We start from the raw sequence: 22,059 nt of genomic DNA on the forward strand, positions 1-22,059 counted from the left end.
AGACAGAATACCCCTGGTCAAGTAACTGTTTTTGAGAATCCATGTAGATTATGGTGACAGAATTGTCCTCGAGTTCAGAGTATTCGTTTCTCAGATACCTACCAAATGGCTATTGTAAAGTTCTGGCTTGCTTTTAATCTTTGACTGATTTGACCAATTGTTCCAAACATCAGTAAAATGTATTCTTAAAGAGCAGAGAAATCGTGAGACTTTCTTGCCGTTTCCATAGCTGCAATGTGGGCTGAAAGAAATTATCCCTCTACAATAAATCTTCAACTGCTCAATTTTTAACAATTGTTTTGTTCACAAACGTGACCAGGGTTGCTAAAATAGGCACGGCTGCAAAGTAACACAGGTGCCTATAAATTTCAAGCAGACAAGATTATCATGGCGATAATATTAGATTCGCAGAATCTCTTGCTAGATGCAGTCTCTCGCTGAGAGGAGGTGAGTCAAGGACCAGAGGTCGTAGGTTTAAGGTGAAGGGGAAAGGATATAATAGGAATCTGAGGGGTAGCTTCTTCACACAAAGGGTGGTGGGTGTATGGAACAATCTGCCAGAGGAGGTAATTGAGGCAGGAACTATCCCAACATTTAAGAAACAGTTAGACAGGTTTGAAGGGATATGGACCAAACACGGGCAGGTGGGACTAATATAGCTGAGACATGTTGGCTGGTATGGGCAAGTTGGGCCGAAGGGCCTGTTTCCGCACTGTATCACTCTATGTTAATGATAATGTTACATTCTTCTGTTTAAAAAAAATAAATCAAATTAGAATGTTTTTGTCTGTGCTGTTGATGAGGCACACATTCACTCCTTGCCTGTCCCCTCAGTGGTAATCAGTCATGCAGTGCTGTCAGCAAACTAAAGGCCAACGATACTGACCCGTGCTGGGGATCAATTAGACGCATCGATGCCTACAGGATCTTCTTGGTGAGTGTACGAGCTTTGGTGCTTGCAACAACTTTGAAACAAAACAAGTGATCTCTCGTAAGCCTCTTGTCATAGGTTTTATTAATGCCACAAACAAAGTACCTTTCTAAACTGATGGATAAGCTGAAGAAACTGCAAGGAACTTTGGGTATTCTGAATGTGCGTAATCATAATTCTGTCACCTTAAATAATTTGCTTTCTATTCGTTGGACTGAGGGCAATGTCTGTTCACATTTAGGAAGTGCATAAAGCTCTTCATCTTCTAATGCATCCCTTCCAGATATTTGTGAACACTGCCAAAGACTGATTGATGGATAAGAACAAATTCTGCGATCTACCACATGGAATCTTAATATCTTCCAAATGGTGTTCAATTTTCACCATGGAAGGGCCTCCCCATTTAGATTAACTGTGTAGAGGTTGCAGACAGATGAGTCGTCCAGACTGAAGGAGTGTATTACACTGGCCAATTAACCTACAAACTGCCGCACAGTTACAGGGAGAACATGCAAACTCAGCACCTGAGGTCAGGATTGAACCAGGTCTAGCACTGTGAGGCAGCAGCTCTACTGTTGTGCCTTTGGTGTTAGAATGGTCAATGTTGTGTCTGTTTTCTACATTCTTGCTGAAGGCATCTGACTACACCTCTACCCTTCCACTTAATATCTGTATCAAACGGCTTCCTAAATGTTTTTTAGGTTCCGTTCTATATTCCAAGTGCTGATCATTCTTGCATGCCAAACAAGAATCCTGAATTGTCCCGAAATTATTTTTGGCATTTTTATACCAATCTCCTTAACAAAGACGAGGGTTGGAATGTTGCAAACTGATTTAAATCCGCCTTTAGCTATAGGTGACACAGCTTTTTTCCCCTTGTTCAATCGTCCCTTCTCATTTCAACAGACTTTGAAGGAGGGTAGCCTATTCAATGGGGATCTATCTGCAGTAAAGTTTGTGTTTTTTTTTTAACTGTTAGAGTTGAACTAACCGGTGTGTGGCTGTAACACGTTAAAATGCCTTGTGTAAATGTTGCTGTGAAACAGGTCAATTCAAGGAGGGAGCAAAGGATAAATTCAAACTTTAAACCAGTTAATTTAATATCGGTTGTGAAGCATTTTGTTTTCAGAATCCATAATTCTTCATCAAATTGAGCATTTCAAAGTATGAGTTGCGCAAGGACAGCCAGAGATGATTACAAAGGTTTTAGATCAAGCTTGGCATCTTGAAATGACTATTTAAGTGGATGGAATGCAGTAAATCAATTTTTTTTCTCTCTGTAAAGGTAACCAATTAGAGGCTGCTAGTAAATCTAGGCTGTATTGAGACAAATTATAACAGTGTAGGTGGAAAGCTGGCAATGGAAACGGCACAAGCATCTACTTAAAGGCTGAAAGAATACAGTATGGCGTGGATTGGGATTTTCCTTTATCTAGGAGCTGTTACAGAGAACCGTAGTTTTGAAACTTCTGAGTTTTTGATTGATAGGTACAGTATGGAAACGTCCAGGTCCACGCCTACTATCAATCACCTTCTATGTTATTCTACTTCCACTTCCATTTGCTACACACTAGGAGCAATTTTTTCTAGAGGTCAGTTTATCTAGAGACCCGCACATCTTTGGGATGTAGGGCGAAACCGTAGCCCCCGGAGGCAAATGTGCAAAGTTCCCGCAGAAACTATCCAAGATCAGGATTGAACCCGGATCTCTGGTGCTGTGAGGCAGTAGCTCTACCAACTGAACTACCGTTATTTCTTCCCAAAGCCCCCCTAGCTCTCCAAGATACTCGTCATGGTCTAATTATTTGAACACGCTTTTAAGTGAACTACCCAATTATTTCCGTCATGGCTTGGTATCAAATTATGTTTTGTATTACTCCTGTGTAGCACCTTGGAATGTTTTGCTGTGTTGATGGTTTGTGTCAGTTCAAGTTCAGTTGATTGTCATCTGTACTGATCTACAGTGAAAAGCTTTTGTTGCATGCTAACCAGTCAACAGAAAGACAATACTTGATTACAATCGAGCCGTTTACAGATACATGATAAGGAAATAACATTTAGAGGACTGCTCTCCAGTTTTGGTAGAAATATTCACTTCATTGATAACAGCTGGGAAGAAACTGCCCCTGAATCTGGTGTGCGTTTTCACACTTCTATACATTTTGCTCGATGGGAGAGAGGAGAAAAGGGAGTGGAGTTGCCAGGGTGCGACACGTGGCTTTGTCGAGGCAGCGTGAGGTATAAATAGAGTCAATGAAGGGAGGTTGTTTCGTGTGATGGTCTTAGACTGACAACATCTCCAGTGTGTTCACAATTGGCTACAAATTCTTGCTGTCTTGGATGAAGCTGTTCCCAAACAAAACTGTGATGCATCCCGAAAAAATACTTTCTATGGCGCATCTGTAGAAGTTGGTGAGAGTTGTTGAGGACATGCCAAACTTCCTAAGACTTCTAAGGAAGTAGAGGCGTTGGTGTGCTTTCTTATTTGTTGCTTCAATATGGATGGTCCAGGAAAAGTTGATGATATTGACTCCTAGGAATCAGACTTTACTGGCTTTATCTTACACCGTTATTTCACATTGCACATTACTAGACCGCTGCATAATATTCCGTTGTAATCATTCTACGGTCCAATATAATTGGAGCCAACCTCCTCAGCTCTGAAGGCCAATATACCATTTGCTCGCTTATCGTTTCATAACTTGCATGGAAAGACACAGATTTCTCTGAACTTTTCAACCTCTACATTTATAAAGCACTGTGCCTTGCTATTTTCTAACATACTGGATGATCTCACATTCCCCCCCTTATTTTCCATCGACTTTATCCTTTCCCATTCTCTTGACCTGCCTTTCATTTCTTGCAGTTCCCGTGCATCCATATCACACCCAATTGGTACCCAGCTATGAAATCAACCAACTTGGTTAAGTTACACTTGTTCCTCTCCAAATCATGACTATGATTTGTGAACAGTTGGGACCACAACACTGATCCCTGTGGTATCCCATTAGTTACAAGCTCCCAACTCAAATGACCCATTTAATCTGCTGTTTTATATCCATTCATCCATGCCAGAATATTATACTCAATATCATTTGCTCTAACTATATTTAATCTGCATGACACTTTATTGAAGGCCACGTGGAAGTCCAAATGCATCCTATCTCTTGGTTTGCCCTTATCTATTTTGCTAGTTCCAACTACAAAAGATTCCAAGAGATTTCTCAAATATGATTTCCCTTTCATAAACTTGACTCCGTCCAATCCAATTATTTTCTAACTAATTTTGTTTCATTTTTAACTTGGAATGAAGTAATTTGACTCGCTTTCCAGCACTGTTCCTACTCATGCCTGCGAACTGGTCTATATATCTGTTAGTGGCGAAGAGATTTCTCTCAGTCAAACTGTGTCAAGTTTCATACACCAGTCGCAGGTTGTGGTGAAGTAGGTTTCACAAGGTTAACTGGAACAATAGGAATTTAGCCATATCTGACTTTGTTAGTGTACCAAGGTTTTGTTTTAACAATTTGGCAGTTTAGTGCTCTCTGTTAACAAGGCTTCCTTAATTTCAGATCAAGGAACACATTTGTAGAGTAGTAAAAGGTGTGCAAATGAAAATGGAGTGGTAATAATGGGAGTGTTTGACTATTCAAATGTAGGCCAGGATAGTAATATTAGGGGCAGAGGTAGAGGGTCTTTTGAAATGTTGAGAAAAGCTTCTTTAGAACCTGTTCCTACAGTGCCCTCCATAATGTTTGGGACAAAGACCCGTCATTTATTTATTTGCCTCTGTACTCCACAATTTGAGATTTGTAATAGGAAAAAAATCACATGTGGTTAAAGTGCACATTGTCAGATTTTATTAAAGGGCATTTTTATACATTTTGGTTTCACCTCGTGGAAATTACTGCTGTGTTTGTACATAGTCCCCCAATTTTAAGCCACGATAATGTTTGAGACACATGGCTTCACAGGTAATTGCTCAGGTGTGATTAAATGCCTCCTTAATGCAGGTATAAGTGAGTTCTCAGCACCTAATCTTTCCTCCAGTCTTTCCATCACCTTTGGAAACTTTTATTGCTGTTTATCAACACGAGGTTATACACTTCTGAATTCATTATGCTACTACCATTAGCAGTTGTATCATCAATGAAGATAAGTGAGTTATGCCAATGAAAGTCAAATAAGATTATGAGAAACAAGAATAAAACTGTTAGAGACATCAGCCAAACCTTAGGCTTACCAAAATCAATTGTTTGGAACATCATTAAGAAGAAAGAGAGCACTGGTGAGCTAGCTAATCGCAAAGAGACTAGCAGGGCAAGGAAGACCTCCACAGCTGATGACTGAAGAATTCTCTCTATAATAAAGAAAAATCCCCAAACACCTGTCCGACAGATCAGAAACACACTTCAGGAGTCGGGTGTGGATTTGTCAATGTCCACTGTCCGCAGAAGACTTAATGAACAGAAATACAGAGGCTACACTGCAAGATGCAAATCACTGGTTAGCCGCAAAAAATAGGACCAGGTTACAGTTTGCCAAGAAATACTTAAAAGAGGAATCACAGTTCTGGAAAAAGGTCTTGTGGACAGATGAGATGAAGATTAACTTATATTTGTGTGATGGCAAGAGCAAAGTGTGGAGGAGAGAAGGAACTGCCCAATATCCAAAGCATTTAACCTTATCTGTGAAACTTGGTGGAGGGGGTGTTATGGCCTGGGCATGTATGGCTGCTGAAGGTACTGGCTCATTTATCTTCATTGATGATACAACTGCTAATGGTAGTAGCATAATGAATTCAGAAGCGTATAGACACCACCTATCTGCTCAAGTTCAAACAAATGCCTCAAAACTCATTGGCCGGCGGTTCATTCAACAGCAAGACAATGATCTCAAACATACTGTTAAAGCAACAAAGGAGTTTTTCCAAAGCTAAAAAATGGTCAATCCTTGAGTCAATCACCTGATCTGAACCGAATTGAGCATGTCTTTTATATGCTGAAGAGAAAACTGAAGGGGACTAGCCCCCAAAACAAGCATAAGCTAAAGATGGCTGCAATACAGGCCTGGCAGAGTATCACCAGAGAAGATACCCAGCAACTGGTGATGTCCATGAATCACGGACTTCAAGCAGTTGTAAGGCAAAGGATATGCAACAAAATACTAAACATGACTACTTTCATTTACATGATATTGCTGTGTCCCAAATATTATGGTGCCCTGAAATGGGGGGTTAATATATAAACACTGCTGTAATTTCTACATGGTGAAACCAAAATGTATAAAAATGCCCTTTATTAAAATCTGATAATGTGCACTTTCACCACATGTAATTTTTTTTCTATTACAAATCTCAAATTGTGGAGTACAGAGGCAAATAAATAAAAGATGGGTCTTTTGGGTCTCAAACATTATGGAGGGCACTGTATTGGTGGAAGGGTCAAGATCTAGAGAATGTGGATGCAAGGTGACTCGCAACAGAACTTGTGCAGAGAGGGTTAGTGTCTGGATGTACTTGCAACAGGAGGAGTTAAAGCATATTTAGACATGGTGTTTGAAAGGGAGCAGTTGAGTGCTAGACTGTAATAACTGTGCAAGGACCATTGACATGCTGCTACCTGTTCCAAGCCATCCGTTTTGCTATTCGCATCTTTATTGTTTTAGCTGGCAACTGAGCCATTAACAACATCCAGCTGGACCTCACAAATCACAGTCATGGTCTCCTCTCACCTGCCAAACATGCTCACTATTCCGGGATCATTAGGCAATACAAAGTTAATCCTGACTGTGTTCTCTAGAATCTCTCCCTTATTATTATCAAGTTCAAGGGACATTGGAATTTGTTGCTGTGTTTGATACAGTGTTCAGCTTTCTTTGCCACTTCTCCATTCCTCTAGCCAATCATGAGATTTCCATGCCTTACTCTAAACCAGCCTCTATATTAACTAGATCTCATTGTTCGCCAATCTGTATAGAGGCGTTGGTGTGCTTTCTTGGTTGTTGCTTTAATATGGGTGGTCCCGGAGAAGTTGCTGGTGATACTGACTTGGAATTTGAAGTTTTCAACCATCTGTACGACGGCACTGTCAATGCAACTGGGGAATGCAAACTTCGCTTCCTGAAGTCGATCACTATCTCCTTTGTCTTGCTGACATTGAGAGATAGGTTGTTGGCTCAACACCAGGATACGAGGTTCTCAATCTCCTTCCTGTACTCCGTCTCATCATTATTTGATATCCGGCATATGTGCATCTGCAGTTCCTTTTTATTACAACGACGTGGAAGATCTTGTAAGCCTTCATAAATCACTGCTTGCACTGTATCTGGAGTAGTGTTTCCAATTCTGACCTTGCTATGCGAAGAAAGTCATTGTCTGAAGAGGCTGCAGGGTGTATTGTCGATGAGTGATTTGTGGCAAGGAGAGAGAAGCTAAGGTTGTCCTCCACAGCACTGAATTTACTATGGCCCTTTAATATAATGAACGATTTTCATTGAGGAACTCAGGAGAGACTTGTCTGTCACTGATGTGGCATTGGGCTTTGTTTAGACATTCGTTAAATATATTGTGTTTCCTTTTGCTAATTAAACCTTTGGACTTTTGCATGTGAGAACTAGTAAATGTGAAATTATTTAAAACTAAAAATGTGAGGTATCATGTATAGCTTTCAGTCAATGGTTTTGTGTAAACAGAATGTGAATTGAATCTTGAGCTCCAGTGAAAACTACTTTGAATTCCAGGTTTACTTTCCGTGTCTGAAGACAAGTGTAATTGAAAGCTGGAGCCCCTTGGCAGCAAGCTTTCTGCTGTTGGAAGGTTTGATTTTGTTTTTAGGTGGACATGCAGATGGTTGATGAGGATTATCACAGTTAGAATGTAAACCTCATTACCATTACCTTGCTAGATATCCTGATCAGATTATTGAATGCTTCCATTGTGTGCCATCTGATGCTTAGACATAATAAACCTCAGCTAAATGATTGAAGAAATTAGTTAGAGCGATGGTGTTGTAAGAATCACTGCGGATTTTTTCACCCAAGTGTAGAGTGTGATATTATTGACTGAGTACTTTAGATTCTCAACTCTCTCGTTACCATGAGAAGATTCAGAAGTACTAGTGGTACTTCTAAAGTGCTCCTTCTGCAAACAACCAAGACTGAAGCTCCCAGGACAGTCTGCGTTTGGGGGTTATTCTCTCACCAGAGGGTGCCAGTTGATAAGGTGCCTCTATCGACAGGAGGGCTTAGCTCAATGTCAACGTTACACCTTTAAATGTGGGTTATAGTAATTGAAATTTAGTGTGTGTAAACTGATTCATGCAGCTTTGAAGCGGTACCTGAGGCCAACACATTCCTTTTGCCCTTCATGAAGCAGAGCAGACATCATAAGCATGGAAACAGGCCCCCAGTAACTTGTCCATGCCAATCAAGAAGCCCCATTCTAATAAAGACATGTCCTCGTTCTTCAGGGAACGGGGATTCCCCTCCGCCACCATAGATGAGGCTGACACCAGGGTCTCATCCATACCCCGTAACACTGCTCTCTCCCCATCCCCGCACACGCAACAAGGGCAGAGTCCCTCTGGTCCTCACCTTTCACCCCACCAGCCGGCAAATACAACACATAATCCTCCGCCATTTCCACCACCTCCAACGTGACCCCACCACTCGCCACATCTTCCCATCTCCCCCCATGTCTGCCTTCCGCAAAGACCGCTCCCTCCGCAACTCCCTCGTCAATTCTTCCCTTCCCTCCCGCACCACCCCCTCCCCGGGCACTTTCCGTTGCAACCGCAAGAAATGCAACACCTGTCCCTTCACCTCCCCCCTCGACTCCATTCAAGGTCCCAAGCAGTCGTTCCAGGTGCGACAAAGGTTCACCTGTATCTCCTCCAACCTCATCTACTGCATCCGCTGCTCTAGATGTCAGCTGATTTACATCGGTGAGACCAAGCGTAGGTTGGGCGACCGTTTCGCCGAACACCTCCGCTCAGTCCACAATAACCTACCTGACCTCCCGGTGGCTCAGCACTTCAACTCCCCCTCCCATTCCCAATCCGACCTCTCTGTCCTGGGTCTCCTCCATTGCCAGAGTGAGCAACAGCGGAAATTGGAGGAACAGCACCTCATATTCCGTCTGGGGTCCTTGCGTCCTTATGGCATCAACATTGAATTCTCCCAATTTGGCTAGCCCGTGCTATCTCCTCCCCTTCCTTCACCCTCTAGCTGTCTCCTCCCACCCTCCCATCCGCCCGCCCTCGGGCTCCTCCTCCTCCTCCCTTTTTCCTTCTTTCTTTCCCCACCCCCCATCAGTCTGAAGAAGGGTTTCGGCCCGAAACGTCGCCTATTTCCTTCGTTCCATAGATGCTGCTGCACCTGCTGAATTTCCCCAGCAATTTTGTGTACCCTAATAAAGACATGGATAGGTGACAGTTCGGGACCCTTCAAACTATCCATGTTCTCCAGAGATGCTGTCTGACCCACTGAGTTACTCCAGCATTCTGTGTCTTTCTTTAGTAAACCGACATCTGCACTTCCTTGTTATTACATTTTGACTGCCCCATTCATGCGAGTTCCATTTTCCTTCGAATGGCCCATATTTCTCTAAACCTATCCCATCCAAATGATGCTATAGTACCTGCCTTAACTACTTCCTCTGGTAGCTCGATCCACATACCCACCACCCACAGTGTGGAAAAGGTTACCCTTCAAGTTTCTATTAAATCTTAGCCCTTTTCACCATGAACCTATGCCCTCCAGTTCTTGATTACCTTACTCTGGGGAAAAAGACCGCATTCACCCCATCAGCTCCCCTCATGATTTTATACTCCTCTATAAGATCATCCCTCAGCCTCTGGCAACAACCTCTCCCGATAAGCTCATTCCATTGAGTCATAGCAACATCGTCGTTAATCTTCTCTTAAATGTTTCTATTATTGATCCTTGTATCATTATATTCTTTCTTCCATTTCTTGTTAACTACTGGTGGAAAAAAGAAATTAGATTTAATTAAATTGTAATATTGGAGAAGTTGATCAGTCTCTGAAAGCCAATAACTCCCAAGGATCAATAGATCTACATCCCAGAGTTTTGAAAGAAGTGGTGTTGGAGGTGGTGGATGCATTGTCACCAACTTTCAACGTTCTATACATTCTGGAAATGTTCCTGCAGATTGAAGGTTAGCAAATGTAAACTCCTGATGTAAGAGGATAGGGAGATGAATAACGATTCCAAAGCTTCATATAGATGATAGAGAAATAGATTTCATTGAAGTACCAGGTGCACAACCTTTTATCCGAAAGCCTTGGGACCAGACACATTTCGGATATCGGACATTTTCGGGTTTCGGAATGGAAGATTTTTAGCGTAGATTAGGTAGGTAGCGCTGGCGGCTTGGAAAGTCTGGAGCGGCTGCCTCCTCCCCGGAGACCGGGGAATCATTGCTTAAATGTTAGTCAGTAAGTTTGGAGGGATTTTATGTGGTGGGGGTGAAGGGGGGAACTTTAATTCTTAGTCCCCTACCTGGTCAGAGAGGCGGGGAGCGGGCAATGCCTTTCCGGGTCGCCGTGCAGTACTGTGCCGCGGCTCCCACATCACAGAGCTGGGGCTGTGGCCGGCTGCGCTGGATTTGGATTTGTAGCGCCGCGCAGCCAGGGGTAGAGTTCGCCGTGGTCGGAGCTACAACCGGCGCCGCCCGTGGCTGGACCACCGCAGCCCGGACCGCTGTGGGCCGCGGCTCCCAACATCGTGGAGCTGGGGCTGCGGTGGTCCGGCCACGGGCGGCGCCGGTTGTAGCTCCGACCACGGCGAACTCTACCCCTGGCTGCGCGGCGCTACAAATCCAAATCCAGCGCAGCCGGCCACAGCCCCAGCTCCACGATGTTGGGAGCCGCGGCACAGCGGTCCGGAGCTTACTGCACGGCGACCCGGTAAGGCATTGCCCGCTCCCCGCTTCTCCGACCAGGTAGGGACTAAGAATTAGTTCCCCCCAAAAGCCCACCAAACTAACTGACTAACATTTAAGCAATGATTTACAATGATTCCTACCCTCCCGCGCAATATACACTCACCCAATATACTCTCACCTTCTCTTTTATGAATGGGGATTTAGTTCCCCTTTGTTGGAGGACCGACCGGAGGTTCCGCTGTCACCTCTGCGGGCCGCCCTCGGTGACCGTTTTCAAGGACCTTTCTTCAAGGACCGAAAAAATGTCCGCTATTCGGAGGTTTTCGTTATTTGGATCTTCGGATAAAAGGTTGTGCACCTGTAATAACAGAATACTTGGAAAGAGTAATAGGATTGAGCAGTTGGAATGCATCTATGGATAAAGAAACCACATTTCACTGATCTGCTGGAATTGTTTGAGGAAATAGTAAAGGGAGAGAATCTACTGCTGTACGAGTAGATTCTCTTAGGCCTACATTCTCACCCACCCTGTGCTAGAATACTGAAGAAATATGACAGCTAGTTTTCTGGATATTAGAAGATATTAGAATATGTGCATGGAGCCATAAAATGGCACTGATTTATAGAACAGCACAGCAAGCTGAATAGTCTGCTCCTGCTTCTATTTCTTATGTTGTCGTCTTCATCAGAAATATAATAAAACGTGATATGAAGTTCAATACTTAGTTAGCATTCGGGTAACAAAGACTTCAACATTATTTATGGTGTTGGATTTTGTTCTGACAACTGTTATTTCTCACTGAGATTCTGCAAGCTGCCTTTTGGACCCAGTAGGTATCAGGGCCAGTGGAAAGGAGCATTGATTTCTATTTCACTAGGCCTGTTCCTCTCCACGCACTGTGCGCAAGAATCCTGCTGTTCCACCAGTTGGCTCGGGCTTCTGTTAAATTGTGGCCAGCACCTGTTTCTTAATAGCTAAATAGCTCTGTTTGCTTCACTGAAACCTTCAATCTGATGCATTGGACAGTCACCTTGGGCAGGCACCTGTTAAATTTGATATTGTGACCATTAATTTATAGCTCTTGAAGGCAGCTTTTATCTCCCTCAACCCCAAGGGCAAAGGTTCTCCTTGATCAGTCTGTATGTTTTATTTACTGCAGGATTAGCCTAATGAGGATCAAAATCCGAAACAATGAGCGGAGGGCAGTTGTAGCAGATCCATTACAATACAGCTTATTTTGCTTATTACAGATTGTTTGTACGTCTTTGAAGTTAAAGAAGTACATAGAATTCAAATTGCGCAGCTTTCAATTGAGTATCTATAAGATGCAAGGAGGACATTTACTTTGTGTTTCTCCAGAAGATGATTTATTGATTGGTAAGTCACTTCCATTGCGATGGTCCCCCACCGAATAGGAGGAGATTTGATCTAAGCCACAGCCAGGGAAAGGATATTGATGAAGAAATTGCTGACTTACCTGACTGGCTACTGTGAAGTTTTAGCAGTCTGGGCTATCACACACTGGCCAATAGTTTATTACTCCCTGCACATGAAAGGATTTAAAGATTGTTTTCAGATCCCTTTTACGTGCTGAAAGGCTGCATCCCTGTTTGGTATAAATATCACGCTGGGTCTAGAGCAACCTGGAGGTTTCCATCAGAGACATACCTCCAGTTGTGGTTGCTCTGCTGTTTCCATCCCTTCGAGACTCTGGGGAAAGGATGGTGCACAAGAGACTTCAGACACTGTTGTACAGCGGTAGAGTTGCTGCCTTGCAGTGCCAGAGACACGGGTTCAATCCTGACTAAGGGTGCTGTCTGTACGTTCTCCCCGTGACCACATTGGTTTCCCCTGGGTGCTCCGGTTTCCTCCCACATTCCAAATATGCACAGGTTTGTAGATTAATTGGCTTGGATAAAGATTTTAAATTGTCCCTGGTGTGTAAGATTGTGCTAGTGTACAGGGGATCACTACTCAGCTTGGTGGGCTGCAGGACCTGTTTCCACGCTGTATCTCTAAACTAAACTAAAACTAAACATTTGAATCTGGAGCAAAATCTGTAGACTTGAGATATCAACAATTCCTCTTGCCCCAAAGATGCTGCTTGATCACTTAAGTTTCTCCAGTTAGTTTTTTTTTCTTTGGAAAAGTAGTAGCTTGCCCTAGAGCAAGCTTGGGTTTAGTTTGCCCAGTTAATGACCTGGCCACAAGGGGTGCAGCTACTACAGTTGGCTGTGGCCACAGTGACCTGAACTGCACGGCTTAGTTGGAGGATGTCTCTCCCTCACATCAACTGCTTCAACCTGCAGCACCCCTGTCTGCTGAATGGATGGGCCAAAGGATTAATTTCCTTGCTGTGTCTCCAAATCCAACTTTCCCTTTTTTGAAGGCTAAGACTGAGCATTACGTGGGTGAAGACTGAAGGAAAATGAGGTTGATTTTCATTTCAAATATCCTGCTTTATTTAAATCTGTGGCCACAGGTGTTAGCTCTGTTGCTTTGATCCCCACTGGATAAACCCACGTTGTCTTCTAGATGGCAGTCTCTGGTTGTCTGTGTGACCAGCATCATGTTAATAAGCCTGGACATTGGCTGTGCTGTAGTCTGAAGAACAGCAAACTGGAGAAACTAGGAATTGCAGATGCTTCTTTACAAAAAAGGCACAGTATTGGAGTAACTCAATGGGCCAGGCAGCATCTGTGGAGAACATGGATAGGTGGACCTCCCTCCCTGCTGTGTGGAACCATATCAACTCGGGAAATATTGCTTGTAAATGATGCAAGGTCCATCTGTGTCCTTCTGCCCTTTCAGCCATGGAGTTGTTGACTAACTATGATGAATTTGTCCACATCAGACCCAAACTTGTTGCAAGGAAAGCCCCAGTGTTGTGAATTGCATCTGCCATTAGTGATGTGTACTTATTCGCATCTCAAAATATTTTCTAACAGGAATTCATATCATTTTCAATACTGATGGAACCTGCATTTGATGTGCTCTAGAGTACTGTCTCTGCATTTGCATTCCGAATATAAACCCTCGAGGAACTCGGTGGCCTTGCCCATCATTCATTTGAGGAGAAGACTGAATGATTAGTGAAAAACAACAGCAATTCAGTTTTTAATGAATTTATTAAGTCTTATTAATGTCTAATACGTTATGTTTATATATTCACTCTCAGTAAATGAATTTAGTAATTAAAGCTGTAAAGTTGAGTTTGAATGCAATGGAGCTTCACCCACGTAATGAGCACGACTCTGACCTTCTAACTTCTAATGTCATTGCTCGGCTTTATCGTGGCCAGGCAATATTTCTGTGACTTCCAGCTGGATCCATCATTCATATTTAAACTTGCATAATTGTCCTTCTGTTTTAGCTCCTCGAGTCCCGTTTCCTCAACCCTATACTTGCTTACTTGCTGGTAGATTAATTGCCAGTCTGCGTTGATGATATGCTCGCTTTCATTACCTCAGTGATCGAGTCCCTCTCTTATTTCTCCGTGCTTCTTGTCCCCAAGATCACTTCTTCCACCACTTGTTGCATCTCTGGCTTTAATCCCTCCTGTATTGGCTGCTGCCTTTTGTTACGTGGGCCCTGAATTTGAATAATCCTTCCCTCGTCCTTTCTGTCCCTCCGAGTCTAATCCTTAATCCCCCCCCCAATGCCCCAAACCCCTCAGCTGGTGATTTGGAGTCAAAGTTTGAAAATGTTGTAACATACTTGAGACATTTATTACACTGCGCTGTTGTAAATGCAAAATTATTACTGGTTCTCAACCACAAACTAATTTGAATCAAATCTCTTTGATTTAAATCCCACTCCAGTGAGTGCATCACCCAAGTGTTTTACTTTTCAGTGCAGCTCTGAAAGAATACTGCATGGTTGGTGAACCAGCAGTTATTTAGTTTGTGACATTCGTTAAATGGTTTATTTTTAATGTGCTACATGTTATCTATTTCAATTTTTGTTAAAATTAGAGTTGAAAAGTTAGGCCATATCATCCAACGGTCAGTGGTGATGCTTGTAGGATGCGATTTATCTACTAACTAAAGCAAATCACACTGCCTCCTTGGCAATGCTATAAAACTTTGTCAGGAATGTTACCTTTTGGTATTAGTAGCAGCATTGGCGTCAAAAAGTACCTACGTTTTAAACAGCAGAACCAGTTTGCTGGCACTATTTGGGGAACCGTCATGTGATAAATTACATTAGAATCTGACTAATTGCCCTATTTATCTACAGCATTTGTGTGTCACTTTATAATGGAACCATGTTATAGATTCTGACCTTGCATTTTTTTTTTTTATGCCTTAATCGCTCTGACTTTGTTGTCATGCAGACTGCCTTCTCCTTGCTACTTGGACCGTTCACCTTTTTCAATGTGCAGAAAACGAAATACCTCCAGATGATCACCTCCCTCATGAGATGGATAGGTAAGAATTTATGTTACAAAATAAACTTTTCTACAGGAAGCACTTGTTTGATTTGATCTATTGATCTCGCACAGTATATTGCAGCATTTGAGATCTCCGGAATACACACGCCAATTTATGCTTATGTTGCTGGAGCAACTTTTTTAAGAATAACTACCACAGAAGTCAACCACTGGAATGGCTTTTTCGGGTGATGCAAGTGAGGTGCAACACAGGGACTGCCACTTCAATTGAACCTCTAGGAGACTTGATAGTTTTTAATAAATCTCTGGGCGGAGATATATATTTTTAACCAACAGGAGGTTATTATGCCCATTGAATCTTTGCCACCTCATAGTCCAATTCCATTCCTTTTTTTTGAAACCTATTCTCTCCTTCATGCCCATCAACTCCACCCTGGTTCTCCTACTACCTATGGCTTAACTTACCAACCAGCATGTCACTGATGTGGGAAGGAATGGGAGCACCCTCATGTTTATAGGGAGTATGTACAAACTCCGCACAAACAACCCCCAAGGTCAGAGTTGCTCTCGTGTTGCTGGAGCTGGATTCCTGGTCACAAATCAGCCCGACTCCCTCTCTTATTACCTTTTTACTTTTACATGGACATTGTTTCTGTCTAATGTCAATCAAAACTGTCACAGCCGCATACTTCTTTCTTTGCTTATATTTCCCAAACACCTTGTATCCAGGTATATTTGGTATCAGTCCTGCTGCTTTTGGCCGCAGTCATCATTTTTAAGGAAGCACGCGGAGATTGGTGACTGCAGTGTATTCCGTCTGATCCTGTGTAACACCGTTATAGCTGAACCTTGCATGCACTTTCCTTACTCCAATCATAGTGCTGCAGTCTCTTGACCATATGTCCGCCCAATTAATTGCACTCTTCCCCCTTCACCAATACTGACGAGATGTGATTTTTATTGGTCGAAGCACCATGGTATCAGTCACTCCCTTGAGGCATCCTTCCCACCAAGCCCCACCAGCACCCATTTGCTTTTGTTACTACAGTCCCCTAGCACCAGTCAAGAACAATTTGTTGTCGTCCAATTTTTAGTGCTTTCCTAGCTCTCTAAAATTTGCCTTGAGGATCTCTGCCCTCATCCTTTGTCAGATATACAATTAGCTAAAAGGACAATGCTGACATCAAAAATCCGTAGCCTAAGGATTAGGAGAATCTCAGATTTAAAATAGACCAAGGCACTGACAAGGAAAGGGAAATAGAATGAGTAATCTAGCAAGAAACAATAAACAGACTCTAAAATCTTCTGTAAATAAGTAATAAAACATTTAGCTAAAGTTAATGTGACCCCCCCCCCATATATAGACAGAACTTGCATTGGGCTATGCAGAAATGGCAGAGAAACAGCAAATGTCTATATTCAGGAAAGAAGATGCAGAAACCCTGGAGATGGTGGGGGGAAAGGAGCTCATAGAAATGAGTATTGGAGAAATTAATGGTAGTGAAAGGTTATAAATCTGCAGAATTTAAGGATGTGGAGAGAGAAACAGTTAATGTTTCAGGATTGGAAGAAATTAGAAAGGGACTGCAGGTGATTTTGGAGTTTGTATGCATTTAATGAGACATTAGCAAACACACAAGGGAGAAAGATATTAAGGATTATATCAATATAATTAAATGAAAAACAATGGAAGGAGGTTCATGTGGAGCAGGTGCTGGCATTAATGCTGAATTACTGACATCAATCTCATGTATTCCAAGCAATTTAATCCTTTGCCACTGACAGTACCTCTCTCCCCCCCCCCCCCCCCCCCCCCCCCCCCCCTCCCCCCAGTCTAAGCCCTTCAGACTCTTAAAATTGATTATTTTGTTATTAACATTTGGCAACTTATTTGAACATCAGAAATGGTTTAATATATGCAGCAGGACTCCCCTACGTACTCAGGTGTGTGTAATTGCTCAGGTGTGTATAAATGCCTCCTTAATGCAGGTAGAAGAGAGCTCTCAGCACCTAGTCTTTCCTCCAGTTTTTCCATCACCTTTGGAAACTTTTATTGCTGTTTTTCAACACGAGGATCAGAGTTATGCCAATGAAAGTCAAATAAGCCATTATGAGAAACAAGAATAAAACTGTTAGAGATATCAGCCAAACATTAGGCTGGCCACATTCACAAGTGGAAAAATCACCACCAATGCAAATCTAGCCCCATCTATTCATCACATACAGTTCCTTCCATAATGTTTGGGACAAAGACCCATCATTTATTTATTTGCCTCTGTACTCCACAATTTGAGATTTGTAATAGAAAAAATATCACATGTGGTTAAAGTGCACATTGTCAGATTTTAATAAAGGCCATTATTATACATTTTGGTTTCACCATGTAGAAAGTCCCCTCCCCCCCCGACATCAGTCTGAAGAAGGGTTTCGACCCTAAACGTCACCTACTCCATCTCTCCATAGATGCTGCGTCACCCGCTGAGTTTCTCCAGCATTATTTGTCTCTGTTTAGTATTTTGTTACATATCCTTTGCATGCAATGACTGCTTGAAGTCTGCGATTCATGGACATCACCAGTTGCTGGGTGTCTTCTCTGGTGATGCTCTGCCTTGCCTGTATTGCTGCCATCTTTAGCTTATGCCTATTTTGGGGACTTGTCCCCTTCAGTTTTCTCTTCAGCATATTAAAGGCATGCTCAATTGGGTTCAGATCAGGTGATTGACTTGACCACTCAGGAAATTACCATTTTCTAGCTTCGTAAAACTCCTTTGTTGCTTTAGCAGTATGTTTGGGATCATTGTCTTGCTGTAGAATGAACTGCCGGCCAATGAGTTTTGAGGCATTTGTTTGAACTTGAGCAGATAGGATGTGTCTATACACTGCAGAATTCATTATGCTACTACCATCGGCAGTTGTATCATCAATGAAGATAAGTGAGCCAGTACCTTCAGCAGCCATACATGCCCAGGCCATAACACCCCCACCACTGTGTTTCACAGATTAGGTGGTATGCTTTGGATCTTGGGCAGTTCCTTCTCTCCTCCATACTTTGCTCTTGCCGTCACTCTGATATAAGTTCATCTTTGTCGCATCTGTCCACAAGACCTTTTTCCAGAACTGTGTTTGCTCTTTTAAGTACTTCTTGGCAAACTGTCACCTGGCCATCCTATTTTTGCAGCTAACCTGTGGTTTGCATCTTGCAGTGTAGCCTCTGTATCTCTGTTCATGAGGTCTTCTGTGGACAGTGGTCATTCACAAATCCACACATGACTCCTGAGGAGTGTTTCTGATCTGTCGGACAGGTGTCTGGGGATTTTTCTTTATTATAGAGAGAATTCTTCTGTCATCAGCTGTGGGGGTCTTCATGGCCTGCCAGTCCCTTTGCGATTAGTAAGCTCACCAGTGCTCTCGTTGATTTTGGTAAGCATAAATTTAGGTTTGGCTGATGTCTCTAACAGTTCTATTCTTGGTTCTCAGTCTCATAATGGCTTCTTTGACTTTCATTGGCACAACTTTGGTCCTCATATTGATAAACAGCAATAAAAGTTTCCAAAGGTGATGAACGACAGGAGCAAACACTATGTGCTGAGAGCTCTCTTATACCTGCTTGAAGGAGGCAATTAAACACACCTGAGCAATTAAAAACACCTGTGAAGCCATGTGTCCCAAACATCATGGTGCCCTGAAATGGGAGGACTATGTATAAACAGCTGTAATTTCTACATGGTGAAATCAAAATGTATAAAAATGGCCGTTATTAAAATCTGACAATGTGCACTTTAACCACATGTGATTTTTTTTCTATTGCAAATCTCAAATTGTGGAGTACAGAAGCAAATAAATAAATGATGGGTCTTTGTACCAAACATTATGGAAGGGACTGTATGTGATGAATAGATGGGGCTAGATTCGCATTGGTGGTGATTTTTCCACTTGTGAATGTGGCCAGAGTGATCTTCTGTGTGGACGAGGTGAAGTGCAAGACTTAGTGCGTTGAAGCCATAATTTGCCCCTGAAGTCTTTGTCAAGTGACTAGGATGGTGTAAGTTGCTGGGCTTCCATGCATCCATTGCAAGTATCTTGGCAGGACTCCAGAGCGATCAACTTTAGCCACTTTCTGGAGAACTCGTGTTTTAAATTTTAATGTGATGTGACACACCTAAAACATTAAAGGGCCTGTCCCACTTGCATGCGATTGCGTGCATTTGGCGCGACCAACCGGAAGCGGAGGTCGCGCTAAGTTCGCACGTTAATTCATTTACGCATATAAAGGGGGTTGCTGGCTGCTATTCCATGATCATCGTGGAAGAGATGCAGACTGCATTGCTGCAACAGCAACAGAGACTTCTGTTAGCAGCAGCCCTCATCTTACAAATCAGCTGGGCAGGAGTCGGGCCGACTGAATTTGGGTGTCGCACGGCGTCGGGCGGTGACGTCATCACGCAACGCCATGCGCTAGGCGTACGCCGTCAAGATGCTGTGTACGATGTCAAGCCTTGCGTACGACCGCAATGTGCCTGCGTGTGTACGCGGGCCGACAGGCCGTTGGCACGCGAAGATTTCTGTCACTGCAGGAATTTCGGAGCCCCGCGCGATGTCGGGACCAGCCCCGCACAACTCCATACCTCTCCGCGCTTCTAAGTGAGACCGGCCCCACGCGGCCATACGGTGCCCGTACGCCTCAAGCGACCATGAGGTCGTGTAATTTGCGAGCCAAGTGGGTCAGGCCCTTAACTCTGTTTCTGTCTACAGATGCTGCCTGACTTCAATGTTCCAGGACTTCCGGCTTTTGTTTTTGTTGTGTTAAATTTATGTTGTATTATCTGACTGTTATTTCCTTGATTTTTCAGCTTTTATAATCATGATCATTCTGGCTTTGATCAGGATCAGTAAAGGAAAAGGAGAGGGCCACCCCCCGATTGCCAACATCTCTGGAATCCCCAACTTGTTTGGTGTGTGCGTCTATTCCTTCATGTGTCAGCATTCTCTGCCCTCACTAATTACTCCCATCAATAAGAAGAAGCACATGAACACACTGGTCCTGGTTGATTATGTGCTCATCCTAGCTTTCTATAGCCTCCTATCTTTCACCGCCATCTTCTGCTTCAGTAACCTGAAGGACATGTACACCCTCAACTTCACGAGCAACTGTGATGTCGTCAGCATCCCCTTTATCCGCTACTTCTTGGGACTCTTCCCAGTTTTTACAATCAGCACAAACTTTCCAATAATTGCAGTCACCTTGCGTAATAACTGGAAAACTGTCTTTCACAGGGACGGGGGAATGTATCCGTGGCTGATCGACCGCATAGTCTTTCCCCTGATCACCATTATTCCTGCCATACTCGTGGCATTCTGCACCCATGACTTGGAGACTCTTGTGGGCATCACTGGTTCTTATGCCGGCACTGGCATTCAGTACATCATCCCTGCCTGCCTGGTCCACTTCAGCAGAAAGGATGTCGAACTAGTCTTTGGAAATGATGTTCAGAATAAGCACCGCTCACCCTTCAAGCACACTTTCTGGGTCGTGTTTGTACTCGTGTGGTCTGTGTCCTGCTTCATATTTGTAACCACTAACATTGTACTATCGGAAACCATCTAATGAGCACTTAAACTGTCTGAAAAGACACCTGCACAGCCTATTCAAAGCCCTCATTTGCTCCCGTTGCATCAATGAATGCCTTCACTGTGGCTAAAATGTGAAGATTTTGCAGGATCATATTACGCTAGCCATTTGCTGTTTTGCAAATCAATGTGTAATTTTCTTTTCCCTCCCCACCAGAAGGGACTTTGGCAGTTTGGCAATAAATGGCATCAGATTTAGATTTGGGAAATTTATAAATGAAGTGAGAAGTTTTTCATAAAGGGAATCATGTACTGTATTAAGCCTGGATTATCACTTATTGCTGTCCTGGTCCCGTTTTAAATGTGTCAGTTAATGGTCTGCATTATACTCTTATGACTAAGGAATGTTCTTGTAAACCAAGAACATTTCTTTATGGTTAAAATTATTGATGACAATCAAACAAGATGGCTGCAGACAGTATAGCCTAAACCCTCAGCTGTAAAAGCTGTAGGATGTGACAATCCATAAAGCATCTGGTGCATATCTGTGCGATGAAGCAGCTTCCAACTGAAGTGACATCGACCTAACATTGTTGTATATATCCTGGCTCCTGTTTACTGACCTGTGACTGATTTGGGTGTAAAGGGAAGATGTTTTCCAAAGAATGTACAAACTCCAGTATCCCCTGTCTGCTGAGCTGCCAGGAAGTGCAGGTTGCTCCTGGTGCAGTATTCTTCATGAAATCTACATGTTGAAATTAAGTCTGCCTTCCTGTTAAAACCTCCTGCCCTTAATAATCGAGGGTCTGGGCCCCCACTTCTCCCAATATCCCACCGCTCACCTTTCCTCAGGTGCCTTGTACTCTTGTTTGTGAGGAGACATGCTTTGTTTACTCCGACCATTCAGCTGTGCCTATTTTTGAACTCTCTCCATTTGGAGAAGCTGGGATGTGTGAATGGCAAAGGATGCTGACCCTGCTGGGTGCTTCTCTCCAAGCTGCCAGACTGGCTGTACCATGAACCAAGCAGGCTGCTATGGGTTGGCCATTTAGTCGTCTGCCTCTGCTCTTGCTTGCCGTATTGCCTTGACCTTCACTCCACTGCTGGTCGCAAGGTGCAACATGTTTACGTGGGAAGTTTAAAACAACAGCTATGAATATATTTTGGGTGAAAGGGAGAGGTTTTGGTATTGAATGCTGAAAAACAATGTGTAGTTTGCAACCCCTGTTCTAATTGTACAGTAAAGTATTTGGAACCTA

General features: G+C 43.1%; 1 protein-coding gene across 4 annotated transcripts in view; it reads left to right on the forward strand.

The window, feature by feature from the left end:
• The window catches only part of tmem104 (transmembrane protein 104), an 87,655-nt gene extending 65,596 nt beyond the window's left edge, over positions 1-22,059 (forward strand). For 3 of the 4 annotated variants that reach the window (XM_033044427.1, XM_033044424.1, XM_033044425.1), the window contains exons 8-10: positions 835-934; positions 15,176-15,269; positions 20,083-22,059. In XM_033044427.1, coding sequence (XP_032900318.1) covers positions 835-934; positions 15,176-15,269; positions 20,083-20,837 — 949 coding nt within the window. In that variant the 3' untranslated portion in view covers positions 20,838-22,059. The remainder of the gene's footprint in view (positions 1-834; positions 935-15,175; positions 15,270-20,082) is intronic. The other variant, XM_033044426.1, reaches the window with a different exon arrangement.

Source organism: Amblyraja radiata, chromosome 26, assembly GCF_010909765.2.
Source record: "Amblyraja radiata isolate CabotCenter1 chromosome 26, sAmbRad1.1.pri, whole genome shotgun sequence".
Lineage (NCBI taxonomy): Eukaryota > Metazoa > Chordata > Chondrichthyes > Rajiformes > Rajidae > Amblyraja > Amblyraja radiata.